General features: G+C 44.0%; 1 protein-coding gene across 2 annotated transcripts in view; it reads left to right on the forward strand.

Moving 5' to 3' along the window:
• Positions 1-17,607, forward strand: part of DOCK5 (dedicator of cytokinesis 5) — a 233,633-nt gene that overhangs the window by 50,676 nt on the left and 165,350 nt on the right. For both annotated transcript variants that reach the window (XM_025394593.1, XM_025394592.1), the window contains exon 2: positions 7,599-7,682. In XM_025394593.1, coding sequence (XP_025250378.1) covers positions 7,599-7,682 — 84 coding nt within the window. The remainder of the gene's footprint in view (positions 1-7,598; positions 7,683-17,607) is intronic.

A 17,607-nucleotide genomic window follows, 5' to 3' on the forward strand; every position in this document is an offset into this window, starting at 1 on the left:
ATAGATCTGAACAGAGAGATGGCGTGATGGTCATCTCATTGTAGAAAGACCGATTTGGAACCTACTTATAATTATCAGCCTAAAACCACAGATTTGACTTCTTGGTGTTATACCTATTATTGAATATGATTTTCTAGTCCTTATAGTACAGTGTAATTAAAGAGCACAAGAAAATGAAATCTGGCCTTCTAGGATATCACTGCAGGAAAGCCAAGATGAAGATCAAAGATGAGTTGTGCCTCTTTAGTTTTTATAGAATGCATATCTGAAGCTAGGCACATCAAGATCATAATGGAAAAGAAGAATTGTAACCATCTTTTTTTTTTTTTTGAAACAGAGTTTCACTCTGTTGCCCGGGCTGGAGTGCAGTGGTGCGATGCTGGCTCACTGCAAGCTCTGCCTCCCAGGTTCAAGCAATTCTCCTGCTTCAGTCTTCTGAGTGGGTGGGATTACAGGCATGCACTACCATGCCCAGCTAATTTTTCTTTTTTGTATTTTTAGTAGAGATGGGGTTTTACCATGTTGGCCAGGCTGGTCTCGAACTCTTGACCTCAAGTTATCCACCTGCCTCGGCTTCCCAAAATTCTGGGATTACAGGCATTAGCCACTGTGCCTGGCCATAATCTTCTTTGGAATATTATGAATGATATACGCCTCCAATTGGGATCTCATTTTGTGTTTGCTGGATCTTTCTTTTGTAAATTCTATCAGGTGACCAATAAAAAATATAATGTTGTGGCTGTTCTTCAGGGGATTGTAATTTGAGGATTCATGAAATAATCTCATTCATTAGAAATATTCATTACTTGGCAGGGCTGGGTGTCCCATGCCTGTAATCTCAGTATTTTGGGAGGCCAAGGTGGGTGGATCACATGAGTCCAGGAGTTCAAGACCAGCCTGGCCAACATGGTGAAACTTCATCTCTACAAAAAAAAATAAAAAAATTAGCCAAGTGTGGTGGCACATGCCTGTAGTCCTAGGTACTTGGGGGAATGAGGCAGGAGGATCACCAGAGCCTGGGGAGGTCAAGGCTACAATGACCCATGATTGTGCCACTGTACTCTGGCCTGGTTGATAGAGTGAGTCCCTGTCTCAAAAAAATAATAAAAATAAAAATAAATTTACTTACTAGCTACAGACTTTTCATTGTCATAACTGATCACTCAGTTTGCAGCCAGTAAGTCTGTTCTGTTGGTTTCTTATTGCATAATCCCAGGACTTCAGTTTTCTTCTCTTCTGTAAGCCTGGTTTAAAAGAAAGAGCCAAATCAAGGATTCAGTAAAATGCAAACTATTTTGTCTTGTCTACTTGGCTCTGCAAAATTATACTTTCCTGTTATAAACAGTAAGCTGCTTAGGGAAGAATTCCAGCAATTTGTCTTTCCCAATGCTGTTCATGGCTGCCAGCGAGGCAACGTATGTACAGCAACTCCCGGTTCTTGTTTAATTTCCTCAGTCAAAACAAGAGTTTGTGGTGGTGCCTGCCGGTTCAAAAATGGCACTTGTTTCTTTTGCCTCTTCTCATTACCCCGTGGATCAGAAGACATTAGAGCCAGAGGGGTCTTTAAAGCCAATCCTGCTTTACAGATAAGAAACTGAGGCCCAGACTTAGTAGCTCATTCAGGGTCATGCATTGTGTAAGTGATAAAGTTGAGTCTTGAATCTGTTTTGTTTACCCTGAAGTTTTTCTTGGTTTCCCATCTCTGTAGCTTTCTCTATAACAGCTATTCATGTTCTAGAAAGAAACTATGGGCCCACCAAGTGCATTAGTTGTATTCTCATTCTTGAAATAGCATCAGACTAGTAGACAATGTGATCATCAGTCACTGATGTGTATGAGAAAGCTTGGTTTGGGAAGTAGGACGGTCATTTAAAGAGAGAAATCTAGGCTCTTCTCTTTGTTTCTGGGCTATTCCAGGGCATATCTTCACCATTATGGACTGGCTTGGTGAAATGCGATGAACAGACCACCTTTATAACAGCTTTGCTGCTCCCAAGCTGGGTTTAACCCTTCTGAGTCTCAGCTTCCCCATTAAATAATGTGACACCTGGTATACACTCTATACAGTTACTAAGATATATATGAAAGTGAACTATAAAATACACTGGAAATATGAGGTATATTAAGATATGGACCCGGTGAAACCCAGTCTCTAGTAAAAAAAAATACAAAAAAATAGCCGGGCGAGGTGGTGAGCGCCTGTAGTCCCAGCTACTCGGGAGGCTGAGGCAGGAGAATGGCGTAAACCCGGGAGGCGGAGCTTGCAGTGAGCCGAGATCCGGCCACTGCACTCCAGTCTCGGCGACAGAGCGAGACTCTGTCTCAAAAAAAAAAAAAAAAAAAAAAGATATGGAGGGCATACTACCAAAGCCAAGAGTTGGAATGAATAGATGATGGCTGTAAGTGATTGGAAATCTTGTTTGTGCTTTTGCCCAGAGACATGAAACAGATTGTACAAACATCCTCTATGCGGTGCCTTTTCACTCCAGTGAAAGGCGTTGTTGAAGGGATGTGTTTCTAACATTAATCTCTTTGAAAGCTTAGGTTGGAGAGGCAGATTCTCTCTTGTGATAAACCAAATGGGTGGAGAAGTGATTTTAGTAACCCTTTCTTGAGTGATGGGAAACCACAGCTTCTGCTCTGGAAGAAAGCAGAAGTGTGTTTGAGTTTGGGGAAGAAGTGGTGAATAACTGAACTTTTTGATGGATTTTATAGAAAGAATAAAAATATGTGCTTTTTAAATATATTCTTTTCTGAAGTCATTATTATACCTTGAGTACTTTCTCTGGGACTAAGCCTGTGCCTTGTAATGAGAAAGACACAAAAGTAATGTGTAATGAGAGCCGCAATCATAGAGGTTTCCTTCTAATCGATGGTAGACAATTACACAAGATTGTCTGTGATTAAAAACCCAAACTGCGCTGGAAGGGAAAATTGTTGTGGAATGTCAGGGAAGAAGGAGATCCACACAGGTAATCGGGAGCTAGTAGCCATTTGTTGAATTTAATTGTGGATGTGAAATTTGGATTGTTAAGAAGTCAAGACAGGCCCTTGTTCTAGGCAGACACAAACCATGGACTGAGCTCAGAATTTAGGGGAGAACATGTGAGTCTTCACTGGAGAGTAGGTTGGAATTTCGCAGATGGAGACAAAGATGGATAATTACGGGCTGGGACAATTTTGGAGGTGTTTTGAGTCAGGCTTAGAGATCTAGGTTTTAAGCAAACAAATCGGTCTTTGGGGTGTGTGTGTGTGTGTGTGTGTGTGTGTGTTTCCAGCAGTCCTTGGTAGGTGTTTGTGTTTAGAGCCTCCAGAGCAAGGTACTGCCTTTGAGAGCTTCTGCTTACTTTTCTAATGACCGGAACCAGGAAGAGGTGAAGCTTGGTCATTACACAATGCATTGTGACTCAGTGACCTCACTACTTCCTGTTTTCATTTGAGAAGGGGGCCAATGGAAGGGACCGTTTCAGTACAAGGCCATGAATAGGGACTAGGAGATATCAAGGATGTGAGGTCTACCAGACTAGCAGGCAGAGCATGCGTGTAAACCAGCAGACCAATGAAGGAGTTGAACTCTAGTGGAATGGCAGCGGTGGCCCAGTGATCTATGAGCAGGTCTAGGAATTGAGAATTACTCCTACTTCTGAATCGCGTGCGATTTCTCCTAACCTGTGTCACCAGCCAATCCTGGTTGTGAATTCATAGCCTAGTCCATAAGCTCAATAGTAAAATAAATTCCAACATACTTTGTCCAGGCTTCTGTGCCAGGAGTGCAGGAGAGCTCTACTTGGATGACTTCCTTCATCAAAGAGAGGCCACTGGAAAACGGGTGGCTGGACATGTGCTCCTCCCTGCTCACTGATAGGTTGACTGTGATATCAGCCAAGCTGCAGGTGCACGGTACACTGCAGGCTCAGGGAAGAGCTGGGAAGAGCCGGGAAGACCCGCCACGGGCAATGTCAGGGACACCTTTCTTCCCTGTGGGATATACTGATGGATTGAGTGACTATCCATTCATCAGTGTGGATGGTCACTCATCAGGCCTGCAAAGATGGGAGCCTTATGGGTTCGTTGAATTGTCAAGACCATGGCTAGAGCTGAATCTCTAAGGGGGTTCTTTTTTCCTGGAAAGATGTAGTTCCCTCATCAGTAGAGTGAGAGTAAGAAGTAAATCTACTTAAAAAAAAACCCAGCTTCTGTCAAGTATAATTTACATACCATAAAATCCACCCATTTTAAGCATATAATTTAATGATTTTTAGTAAATTTACAGAGTTCTGTAAATATCACCACAACCCAGTTTTAGGATGTTTTCACCTCCCCAAGAAGCTCCTTAGGGCCTTTTGTGGTCAATCACCATTCCCTCCTCACAGCCCCAGGCAACCAATAATCTCCTATACTGCCTTTCATAGATTTGCTTAATTCTAGACATTTTGAATAAACGGTATCATAAACTACGTGGTCTTTTGCATCTGGCTGCTTTCCTTTAGTGTAATGTTTTGAGGTTCATTCACATTGTAGTATGTGTCTATATTCCATTTCTTTTCATTGCTGCATAGTATTCCATTGCATGGATATACCATACTTCATGTATCCTTCCATCAGTTAATAAATTATTTCCATTTTTTTGGGCTATTGTGAATAATGCTACTGTACTAGATTTCAGTGGCTGCTGTGACAAATTATACACTTGATGTCTTAAGACAGTAGGGGTTTATTCTCTCACAGTTCTGGAGATGGGAGTTAGGGAGTCAAGGTACAAACAGGGCTGTGCTCCCTCTGGAGACCCTCAGGGAGATTCCATTCCTTGCTTCTTCCAGCTTCTGGTGGATGCTGGCCTTTGCTGACTTGCGGTCACGTCAGTTCAATCTCAACCTCTTTCTACACGTCAGCTTCTCTCCAGTGTGTCCTCTCAGCTCTCTCTCTTTCTCTCTTGTAAAGATATATGTGATTGCATTTTTTAAGGCCACTGTGATAATTCAGGGAAGATAACTCCTCTCAAAATTCTTGTCACTGGCCATTAGAAAAATGCAAATAAAAACCACAGTGAGATACCATCTCACACCAGTTAGAATGATGATCATTAAAAAATCAGGAGGCCAGGTGTGGTGGCTCACACCTGTAATCGCAGCACTTTGGGAGGCTGAGGTGGATCACAAGGTCAGGAGATCGAGACCATCCTAGCTAACACCGTGAGACCCCCATCTCTACTAAAAATACAAAAAAAAATTAGCCAGGCGTGGTGGTGGGCACCTGTAGTACCAGCTACTGGGGAGGCTGAGGCAGGAAAATGGTGTGAACCCGGGAGGTGGGGGTTGCAGTGAGCCGAGATTGTGCCACTGCACTCCAGCCTGGGCAACAGAGAGAGACTCTGTCTCAAAAAAAAAAAAAAAAAGTCAGGAAACAACAGATGCTGGAGAGGATGTGGAGAAATAGAAATGTTTTTACACTGTTGGTGGGAGTGTAAATTAGTTCAACTATTGTGGAAGACAGTGTGGCGATTCCTCAAGGATCTAGAACCAGAAATACCATTTGATCCAGCAATCCCATTATTGGGTATATACCCAAAGGATTATAAATCATGCTACTATAAAGACACATGCACATGTATGTTTATTGCAGCACTATTCACAATAGCAAAGACTTGGAACCAACCCAACTGCCCATCAATGATAGACTGGATAAAGAAGATGTGACACATATACACCATGGAATACTATGCAGCCATAAAAAAGGATGAGTTCATGTCCTTTGCAGGGACATGGATGAAGCTGGAAACTATCATTCTCAGCAAAGTAACACAGGAACAGAAAATCAAACACCATATGTTCTCACTCATAAGTGGGAGTTGAACAATGAGAACACAGGGACACAGGGAGGGGAACATCACACACCGGGGCCTGTCAGGGGCTGGGGGCCTAGGGGAGGGATAGCATTAGGAGAAATACCTAATGTAGATGATGGGTTGATGGGTTCAGCAAACCACCATGGCACGTGTATACCTATGTAACAAACCTGCATGTTCTGCACATGTATCCCAGAGCTTAAAGTATAATTAAAAAAAAAAAAATCCTTAACTTAATCAACTCTTTTGCCTTACAGGGTAACATACACAGGTTCCAGGGATTTGATGTGGATTTATTTTGCGGGGGGCAACTTTACAGCTCACCACCACAGCTCTGAACATTCACATGAGGTTCTTATGTAGACACATGGCTTCATTTGTCTTTGTAGGTACCTAGGAATGGATTGCTAGGACCTATGGTAAATTTATGTTTAACTTTTGAGAAGTTGCCCAACTGTTTTCAGAAGGGGCTGTACCATTTTACATTCCTACCAGCAATGCAGGAGAGTTCTAGTTTCTCCACATTCTTGCCATTTGTCTGCCTTTTCTTTTTTCTTGATCACAGTCATTCTAGTGGGTGTGGAGTGGTATTTCACTGTGGTTTTAATTGGTATTTCCCCATGACTAATAATGTCGAACATCTCTTCATGTGCCTGTTAGCTATTCATACATACTTTTTGGCAGAATATCTGTTCAAAGCTCTGGCCTGTCTTAAAATTGGGTTGTCTTCTTTTTTTGAGTTATGAGTTAGTCTGTCGTTTTTCACAACCTGGCCCAGCCATTGCCAGTTCTAAGGACTGTGGTGGCTGAGGTCACCTTGACTAGGAAGTGCTGCGGTAAACCTAGTTGCCCAGGGTGCCTTGGGCTGGGGCCAGGCCCCGTCCCTGCACCGTGCCCTGTGTCAGTTTGTCACTGGAGGGTGGATGGGCCTCACAGGTGGCCTTTTGCCATCAGATACTATGTTATGGAAGCCGGGACATGGCTTGCCTGTGTCCTGGAGATCATTAGTTCCGTGTTCTTGCAGGCTGGCTGTTGTCTGATGAACAAGGGCACTGACCAACAGAATCCCACAATGTATTCTCATTGTAACCTGATTGTTTCTTTCCTAACACTTATCACAACTTTAACTAGTTATTTCTGTGATTATATATTTGATATCTTTCTTCCTTCCACTAGACTGTTAAGTTCCTTGGGGACGGGGCCATGTTGATGTGATATGCCCCTCTATCACTGGTCTCTAACACAGTTCGTGATATGTAGCAGGCAATTGATCAATATTTGTTGGATGGGGGAAATGAGGATCCATTCTCTGCTTTACAATGGTTAATTCACATGAAATTATTAAATAGAGAGTTGTTTGTTGACCGAATTGTTCACTAACCCCTGCACGTATCTTTAGTGACATGTATTCTTTTTTTTTTTTTTTCCGAGATGGAGTCTCATTTTATCGCCCAGGCTGGAGTGCAGTGGCGTGATCTCGGCTCCCTGCAATCTCTGCTACCCAGGTTCAAGCAATTCTCCTGCCTCAGCCTCCCAAGTAGCTGGGATTATAGGCGTCTGCCACCACGCCCAGCTGATTTTTGTATTTTTAGTAGAGATGGGGTTTCACCATCTTGGCCAGGCTGGTCTTGAACTCCTGACCTCGTGATCCACCCACCTCGCCCTCCCAAAATGCTGAGATTATAGGCGTGAGCCACTGCGCCTGGCCAAGTGACATGCATTCTAATTTGCCTTTTTTATTTCTCATTTCCAGCGATCTATAACTACAATGCTTCTCAAGATGTGGAGCTCTCCTTGCAGATTGGCGACACAGTTCACATCCTGGAGATGTACGAGGGTAAGTCTGGCTGGCCTTTTGCCAGACGAGGGCAGGGGAAAAGCAATGTGAGTTACTTATTAAAAAGGCACTTTGAGTAAACATCAACATGCTTGACTTCCTGAAACAGTGCTAGTAAAAATTCAGGAAGTACTTGGGTGACACAATTTTGAACAGAGTGATTTCAAAACCGCCAGCTGAATACATGAGCACAAACCTGCACAGACACCAGAGTGAAAGCTCATGCATATGTGAAGGGCGCTGGTGTGGCCAGGCCACTTGGGCACAGAAGGATCAGCAACACAGCTGGCTCGCGAGGAGACACTTGGGACGTTGGGCTGGCAGTAGCTCAAAGGAAGCACTTCTGATTAAGGGTCTGTTTCTATTCAGCACTAAATGTTCCCAGGTTGGGGGAGAAATGAGGGAGAGTCTTTCTGGTGTTGCTGAGATTCTTTTAGAAAATTAGGTCAGGACTGCAGCAGGTCCAGAAAGCCTGATTGTATATTTCCTTCAACTAGGTCAGACTAGGGCCGTGGTTCCGTTAACCTGTTAGAGGGCTGCGGGGTAGTACTTAGGACTGCCTATTTGTCTGCAAAGCACTGGTCATGTCCGTACCCACTCCACTGCAGGCTTCCAACTTCAGCTCAGGTTCTCTAAATCCTAGAAGTCCTCCTCTATATAGCCACATTTTTAATCCAAACCTCCAGAGCACAACAAAAGCATAGCCAGGCCACTGAAGTTGAGGACCAAACCAAGAACAACTTCTATGGTCCAGTTATTCTCTCAGAAGGTTAGGGTACAAATGAGGTGGAAGTTAGGCAGATTTGACAGGGACCATGCATTTTCTAGGTGTAGCCCCCATGTAAACCCCTGTGATGGTGAAATGGCAGAGATGGTCCGCTAGAACCCCATGCAGGTTCCTAGGGTGGAACAGGATGACACAGGATGAGAAAGAGGAGATGGGAAAGCAGGAGGAAAGGAAGCAGGATTTGGCCATAGAAGAGCTAAATTATCTGCCTGGTTGCATGGAAGACTCTGCTATTACTGCTGCCTCCCTTCAGTTTTTGGCAGAGAGCTGGGGTTTCACATTATCCTTTTCTCTTCCACACAGCTCAGTGTAATCGTGTAGCTCCCAGGGGCAGAGAGAAGACAGAGAGGGCTGTGTGAACTCCTCCCTTTCTCTCTCTACTGCTTATTCTCACCGTCTCAGGCCCAGCCAAGCATCAGTTCAAAGTCTCCAAGACACTAGGGCAGTAACTTTATCTTTTCCAGAATCCTTTGCTTATGGAAACCACAGCTCTTCCAATCTTATCAGCTCATACCTCTTTTGTCAGGAGGCCAGGTCAATTCACTTTGTCTAGCCTCAATGGATGCACATTTTCCTATTGTGCGGGTAAAAAGCGTGTGTTCAGTTTTCCTAACTCTTCCGTGTGGGCTTGGAAAGAATGTATATTTAAGGATCACTGGGTGCAAAGTTCTTTTTTTTTTCTTGAGACAGAATCTCACTCTGTCATCCAGGCTGGAGGCAGTGGCACGATCTCAGCTCACTGCAACCTCTGCCTCCCGGGTTCAAGCGGTTATCATGCCTCAGCTTCCTGAGTAGCTGAGATTACAGGCGTACGTCATCACACCTCGCTAATTTTTGTATTTTTAGTAGAGACGGGGTTTCACCATGTTGGCCAGGCTGGTCTTGAACTCCCAAGCTCAGGTGATAGCCCCATCTTGACCTCCCCAAGTGCTGAGATTACAGGTGTGAACCACCATGCCTGGCGGCAAAGTTCTATATATGATAATTAGGTTCTAATTTCTGAGTCATTTTTCAGGTTTGCTGTATGCTAACTTTTTTTTCTGCTTTTTCTGTTATTGATAAAACTGTGTTAACTCTTCCACCATGATTGTAGTTTGTGTGTCTTTACAGTGATGTCAGCTGTTTGCTTTATGTATTCTGAGACTTGTTTTTAGGTGCCTGCTATTTTAGAATTGTTGTGTTAAACAGTTCTAACTTTTAATTCCTATTTATTAAACCTTTACCATTGTCTTAATCGGTAGTAACATACTATGTCTTACTCTGTGTTGTGTAAAATTGCAGCCAACTCACTGGCAAGTCCCAGGGCTTCAGTTTTTGTCCTCCTGGCTCCACAAGGCCGTTAAAAATGCTGCTCAGCTTCTCAGCCACTCAGGAATCCTTTCTTTCTTTGTTTTGTTTTGTTGCGTGTTTTGGAGACAGAGTCCCGCTCTGTCCCCCAGGCTGGAGTGCAGTGGCTCAATCTCGGCTCACTGCAAGCTCCGCCTCCCGAGTTCAAGTGATTGTCTTGCATAAGCCTCCCGAGTAGCTGGGATTACAGGCACCCGCCACCACACAGGGCTAAGTTTTGTATTTTTAGTAGAGACGGGGTTTCCCCATGTTGGCCAGGCTGGTCTCCTGGCCAGCTCCTGACCTCAGGTGATCCGCCCGCCTCCGCCTCCCAAAGCGTTGGGATTATAGGCGTGAGCCACCGCACCTGGCCAGGAATTCTTTCTTTTCTTTTTTTTTTTGAGACGGAGTCTCGCTCTGTCGCCCAGGCTGGAGTGCAGTGGCCGGATCTCAGTTCACTGCAAGCTCCGCCTCCCAGGTTTACGCCATTCTCCTGCCTCAGCCTCCCGAGTAGCTGGGACTACAGGCGCCTGCCACCTCACCGGCCAATATTTTGTATTTTTTAGTAGAGACGGGGTTTCACCATGTTAGCCAGGATGGTCTTGATCTCCTGACCTTGTGATCCGCCCGTCTCGGCCTCCCAAAGTGCTGAGATTACAGGCTTGAGCCACCGCGCCCGGCCAGGAATTCTTTCTTCAATCAGCAGATGGATGCCCCAAGCAGAAAGCAGGCCCAGATGCTGGGCTGGTCTTTTTAGGTTTTGGTCTTTTTCAGATTTTGACCTGGTAATTCTTCACTGCCATGTTAGTTCGTGTGTGTGTGTGTGTGTGTGTGTGTGTGCGCGTGTGGCGGGGGCGGGGGAGCGGTGTATGTATTTATTTGTGTGTGTTGTTTTGTCAAGCTTTTCTAATTGTCCTACAGAGTGTGGGAGGGAAGAATGGCGACTTGGTCTGAAATTAAGTAGGTAATGTCTTTTGTTTTTTGGGTTTTTTTTTCTTTGAGACAGGGCCTTGCTCTGTCACCCTAGCTGGAGTACAGTGGTGTGATCAAAACTCACTGCAGCCTTGAGCTCCTGGGCCCAAGCTATCCTCTTGCCTCAGCCTCCCAAGTAGCTGGGATTATAGGCATGTGCCACCATGCCCAGTTAACGAGGTCTCACCAAGTTGCTCAGGCTGATCTCAAACTCCTGGCCTCAAATGATCCTCCTGCCTCAGCCTTCCAAGGTGTTGGGATTATAGGCATGAGCCATAGCACCTGGCCCAGAATTTCTTCAAATTCTTTTTTCACTTTTATATGACCTCAGCATATTTCTAAGAAGTAGTTAATTGAAGCACTTTGTCCTGTTAGGGTTCATATCAATAGTAATTTTAAGGATGAAGGTGGTGGCTCACTCCTGTAATCGCAGCACTTTGGTAGGCTGAGATGGGAGGATCCCGTGAGGCCTGGAATTCAAGACCAACCTGGGCAAAATAGTGAGACCCCGTTTCTGCAAAAAATTTAAAAAATTAGCCAAGCGTGGTGGCATGCACCTATGGTTTCAGCTACTTGGAAGGCTAAGGTGGGAGGATTGCTTGACCCTGGGAGGCAGAGGCTGTAGTGAGCTGACCATACCACTGCACTCCAGCCTGGGCAACAGAGTGAGACCCTGTCTCAAAAAGCAAAAAAGAAAGTATTTTTAAGCGTGCTGACTGTTTACGCTTTACCGAGAGTTCTCCAGTTGGTCAATGAACATTCCTCAAGACAGCATCTGTGTGGACCAAGCTAAGGGGGTCACTGAGCTTAGTTGAATATAAATATAAACACATTTACATTCATTTCAAATACCATGCACTTGAGTCCAAACAGTCCAAAACCCACAGTGCTTCTAGTATATTACAGCTCACACTATGATATGCTTGTAGGATGTGCTGGCCCATTTGACAGTCACACAAAAATGGTTAATTTCCTCAGTTACGATGGTCCAGATGCTGTAGTCCTGCCAGCAAGAAACTGCTCTTCTTAATTGCTACCATAACATTTTTGCTGCATCAGCCATAGAACTTTTTCCTCTCAAAGGATGTCAGTGCCTGTTTTTTAAAAGTAAGCACATGTTAAGGTGTGAAGGGGAGGGAGACTGAGAACACTCGAGTCTGCATCGTGAGCTTACCAAGTTCATTAACCACCAAGTGGCAGGTCAGCTTGACAGAGAGATTACTATATTGGATTATGTTTTTCAATAATGTTTATTTTCTGGGATTACTTTTTAAAATCGTGCCTACCTTGCCAGATGCCCCGTGATAGGTCCTTGTATCTGCTAAGCACTTAGAGTTCTTGGCTGGATTCTCAAATTCCTTTATTATTTAAGGCAGCTCGAGGCAAGGGCAGGAAAGTACTTTGCAAACATGAAATGCGATGGGAATGCTGAGTAATCACTTGTCTCCTACCCCTCCTCTCCTCGTCCCTCTTAACTTTAGAAAAATAAACAAAATGAAAACATCAACAGTCCTGCTGGGCAGAACTGAAGGGTGACACTGGCACTGTATTGTGGCCCTGGGATTTGTGTCTTCCAGCTTCCTGTCGGAACTGACTTTGGGGCGCTCCCTCTGCACCCTGCCCCACCCTGCCCTCCAGATGTCTGCATTCCAGATCTGTGTGTGTTTTTCCAGCGTGGACATGAATCCACCCAGACATGAAAATTTTTTTCTGCCCACCGCCCAGGACAGAATACTATTTTTGATTCTCCTTTTTCTCTTTCCTGCTGTGTGGTTGGATGAAAAATTTCAGAAAGTATTGGCTCGTTGAAGGCAAAGCTTGCTCCTCCTTCATCTGCAGAGCCTGTGCCTCCCTAGCTCCTGGTATACGGCGGGTGCTCAGCAACTATCTATTGAATGATGAAGATAAAATAGGAGACCAAGGCAAGCTGGTGTAGAGAGTAAGGGGGTCACCTCCACAAAACCCTGAATATTACAAGGCAGAGATGCTGTTCCTTCTCTGTGAGGGAAATACAGGGGATGCTAATGTTTTTCGGTCCTCTGCGACTATAGGAGGATTTAGTCATTGCTGAAGTTTTTGTTTTTATTTTATCTATTTATCTTTTTTTTAGAGACAGGGTCTTGCTGTCCCCCAGGCTGGAATGCAGTGGCATGATAATAGCTCACTCTAGCCTTGACCTCTTGGGCTCAAGGGATGCTCCTGCTTCAGCCTCTTGAGTAGCTGAGACTACTGGTACATGCCACCATGCCCAGCTAATGTTTTTATGAAGCCTTGCTGTGTTGCTCCAGCTGGTCTGGAACTCCTGGCCTTTAGTGATCCTTCCACCTCAGCCTCCCAGAGTGTAGGGATTACAGGCGTGAGCCATTGTGCCTGGCCTTGTGGGTTTTTTCGTTTGTTTTTAAACGACAGTTTTCTTGAAATGTAATTCAAATACCACTCAATTTACTTATTTAAAGTATACAATTCGATGGATATTTACTAAGTTCACTGTGCAGAGGGTTGGGCAAATATCACTATTTACTTTCAGAACACTTTCATCATCCCGTAAAGAAGGTCTGTACCCATTGGTAGTTATGCCTCCCCTGGCTCTAGGCAGCTTCAAATTCATTTCATATAAGTGGAATCACACAATATGTGGTCTTTTGTGACTGGCTGCCTTCATTTAGCATCAGGACATCTTCTTTCTTGCTCGCTCTCTTTTTTTTTTTTTTTTTTTTTTAAAGAGACAGGGTCTTGCTCTGTTGCTCAGACTGGAGTGCAGTGGCATGATCACAGCTCACTGTAGCCTTGACCTCCTGGTCTCAAGGAATCCTCCTACTCCAGCCTCCCAGGTAGCCGGGACTACAGGTGCACACCGCTATACCCAGCTAAATTTTTATTCTTTGTAGAGACAGGGTCTCACTATGTTGCTGAGGTTGGTCTCGAAATCCTGGGCTCAGGCGGTTCTCCTGCCTTGGCCTCCCAAGGGCCAAGTGTCCCAAAGTGTTAGGATTACAGGCATGAGCCACTGCACCCGGCCCAACTTTATCTCTTTTCATTGCTGAGTAATAACGTATTGTGTAGGTACATTATATTTTATTCATTCATCAGTTGATGGACATTTGGGTTGTTTAGATGTTTCAGCTACTGTGAATAATGCTGCTGCGAACATTTGCATGCAAGTTTTTATGTGGACATATGTTTTCATCTGTCTTGGGTAGGTACCTAGGAGTGGAATTGCTGGGTCATAGGGTAACTCAATGTTTAATCTTTTGAGGAACTGTCAGACTGATTGAGCTTTGGCTCCAAAACAAGTGACCAGAGTCCAGATGAGCGAGCTTCTATCCATTATCTTTTCTCACTCATTTGACTCTCTGGCCTTGCCCCTGAACTTCTTTCGTTACTAAATGAAGGAAAGAAGCAGAACTGACTGAGAAGCTATCTACTGCTCATCCATTGCAGGTCTCCAGGAATTATTTGTCTTCAGAGAGTTTATCAGGAAACAGAATTCCTTAAGGACTGAAGCAAGCGTTCTTGCCTTTCTTCGTCTTTGGCACTGGCCTGCCCACAGTCATTTCTGTGTCTTTGCTTCTTTTACTGTGGAATGTATTTGGCAGCGAGGTAGCTGTTTATTACTGTGAACGTTCCTTTCCACCCCAGATCCATGGCAGAAAATGCACTGACTTCTGGAGATGCCCGGCCATGAGGTCATTTATTCATTCAACATTATTTGCTGAGCACCAAGTATGTGACAAGTACATGTATTGAGCATGAGAGATGTTCTGGGTACTCTGTGGTCTCTTGAGTGACAAAATGCAAGTTCCTGCTCTCGTAGGGTTTACATTGGAGGGATAGGCAAAAACAAGCAAACAAAGTAAGTAAACAAAACAATTCAGACATGTGCTTAACAAATGCTATAGGGAGAAGAGGGCAATACTGCAGAGGCCAGAGGTGGAGGGCAGCGATGGAGAGGGAGAAGGAAGACTACTGTAGGTTAGATGCTTTCGTCCTTGTCTAGGTTGACTGTCCCTGGGCAAGACATTGCAGCTGTCTTTGTGACAAGGACATTTCATCTAAATTGGAGTCACTTTTTGAATAGAGCGTGATCAAATGTAAGTGCTTTGAAAAGTGCATAGTACCTTGTACGTGTCAGGTTTCAGCATCCTGTTACCATGGAGCTCCCCTCTCCTGTGATTAACCTCGCTCCAGTCACAAGTGGTTTTAGGCCTGGGGTCTGAGGTTCCTGTAGTGCTGGTTTCCTGGGTTTAATTCATATCCATCGATTAACTCTTCTTCTGCTCCATAAACCACTCACAACCTCGTGAGAAAGGGTGGCTGGTGTGCTGGTGTTAGCAGTGATTTCTGGGGTAAATACAACACAATTGACTGCTGTTGGAACAAACACAATGAGATGTCTCAAAGGTGAGCTGAGCTGTACAGAGGCAGGCACAGCACACAGTTTTGTATTATTTCAGGGCAATTTGTAAAGACACAAAGGATAGCACAAGTGCTTGGACTGGAACCAGAGGACATAGGCAAGCCTGAAAAGTTAAAAGAAACAAAAAGAAGTGTTTGTATATGTACAGGAGTTCCCCAGAATACCCATGTTATTTCTTCTGTATAGAAGGAGGCCAGTTTTTGAATGAATTCTAATCAAAAAATCTACTCCCCTCTAATATGAAAAGGAGTAAAAATGGATTAAGACTTGAGCTGTATGTGTTTTAAATCTCATCTTTGTAAAGCAGACCTTTGTGAGGAGGGACAGCGGGCAGAGTTACGACAGGTAAGTAACATGTCAATGAATTTTGTCTGCATGTTTGCTAAAACTTTCTAACAGAGATATAAAAAAGAAGAGAGTGGGCCAGGCGCAGTGGCTCACGCCTACAATCCCAGTACTTTAGGAGGCTGAGGCGGGCAGACCACACGAGGCCAGGAGTTTCAGACCAGTCTGGCCAATGTGGCAGAACCCTGTCTCTAATAAATGCTCATCATCACTGGCCATCAGAGAAATGCAAATCAAAACCACAATGAGATTCCATCTCATACCAGTTAGAATGGCGATCATTAAAACATCAGGAAACAACAGTTGCTGGAGAGGATGTGGAGAAATAGGAACACTTTTACACTGTTGGTGGGACTGAAAACTAGTTCAACCATTGTGGAAGACAGTGTGGCAATTCCTCAAGGATCTAGAAGTGAAAATACCATTTGACCCAATCATCCCTTTACTGGGTGTATACCCAAAGGATTATAAATCACACTGCTATAAGACATATGCACACGTAGGTTTATTGTAGCACTATTCACAATAGCAAAGACTTGGAACCAACCCAGATGTCCATCAGTGATAGACTGGATTAAGAAAGTGTGGCACATGTACACCGTGGAATACTGTGCAGCCATAAAAAAGGATGAGTTCATGTCTTTTGTAGGTACATGGATGAAGCTTGAAACCATCATTTTGAGCAAACTGTTGCAAGGATAGAAAACCAAACACCGCATGTTCTCACTCATAGGTGGGAACTGAACAATGAGAACACTTAGACACAGGGTGGGGAATATCACATACTGGGGCCTGTCATGGGGTGGGGGAAATGGGGAGGGATAGCAAAAAAAGAGAAAAAGACTAAAAAATTAGCGGGTGTGGTGGTGTACACCCGTAATCCCAGCTACTTAGGAGACTGAGGCACAAGAATTTCTTGAACCCGGAGGGCAGAGGTTGCAGTGAGCTGAGATCATGCCATTGCACTCCAACCTGGGCGACAAAGCAAGACTTACCTCAAAAAAAAAAAAAAAAAAAAAAAAAGTGCTTTTAAAAGATTTTTTCAAGCAGAGGCTCAATAATCATGCTTTAGAGATGTGGTAATAGGAACCCTACATTGGATTATGAGACAGTATGGTATCTAAGGTTTTGAGAATGTCTGATGGTCATATTCTGCTATGCTCTATGACAATTAATTTTGTAACACTGAAATCTCTTTATTGTTCTTCCTTTCTACTTGGTCATTCTCTACTTGGTCATCCATGCACAGTGGTTAGAAGTGAAGAGAGAGACAAAAGATTCAAAATTGCTGTTAAAAATCAATTCTTAATAGAACGTGTAAAAGTTTACTGGATATAAGCTTCAATAGGGGCATCCAAGGTATTTGTAACTTTCATTTACTTTTGTTACCCACTAATTAAAGTAATTGAAAGTTTATTGTAATTCAAAATCTATACAGTCTCCATGATCTAGGTACAGATACACTGCCTTTCACATACATAAATGGCAGTGAGCCTAACAGCTTAGATTTTATGACACTGCGTGCAAACATTTTGGCATTCGCCTGGAAAGCAGATAAGGCCATGTGGCATTTTGTTGAGTGTGCTTGGTCACTTCCCACATCTGTTTGACCTTTACCTTAAGTACAGCTTGTTAGCTACTACTGCTGGTGACATATGTTCCTGAGATGTGTTTTTCAAAAGATATGTGTGGCAGCAGGAGGGTGTTTACCAGAGAAATTAATTAAAAGGAGTGTCAGTGAAAAGTCTTATCCAGACTTAATCTTTAAAAAAAGGGAATGCCTTCTCCTATTTTTCCTTTTCAGGTATGTTTCAATACGCTTCTAAAATTCCATCTTTATTTATTTTATTGAGACAGAGTGTCACTCTGTCTCCCAGGCTGGAGTGCAGTGATGCAGTCTTGCTCACTACAACCTCTGCCTCCTGGGTTCAAGCGATTTTCATGCCTCAGCCACCTGAGCAGCTGGGATTACAGGCACACGTCACCACACCCAGCTAATTTTTAGTAGAGACATGGTTTTGTCATATTGGCTAGGCTGGCCTCAAACTCCTGGCCTCATGTGATCTGCCCACTTTGGC

Source organism: Theropithecus gelada, chromosome 8 (genome assembly GCF_003255815.1).
Source record: "Theropithecus gelada isolate Dixy chromosome 8, Tgel_1.0, whole genome shotgun sequence".
Lineage (NCBI taxonomy): Eukaryota > Metazoa > Chordata > Mammalia > Primates > Cercopithecidae > Theropithecus > Theropithecus gelada.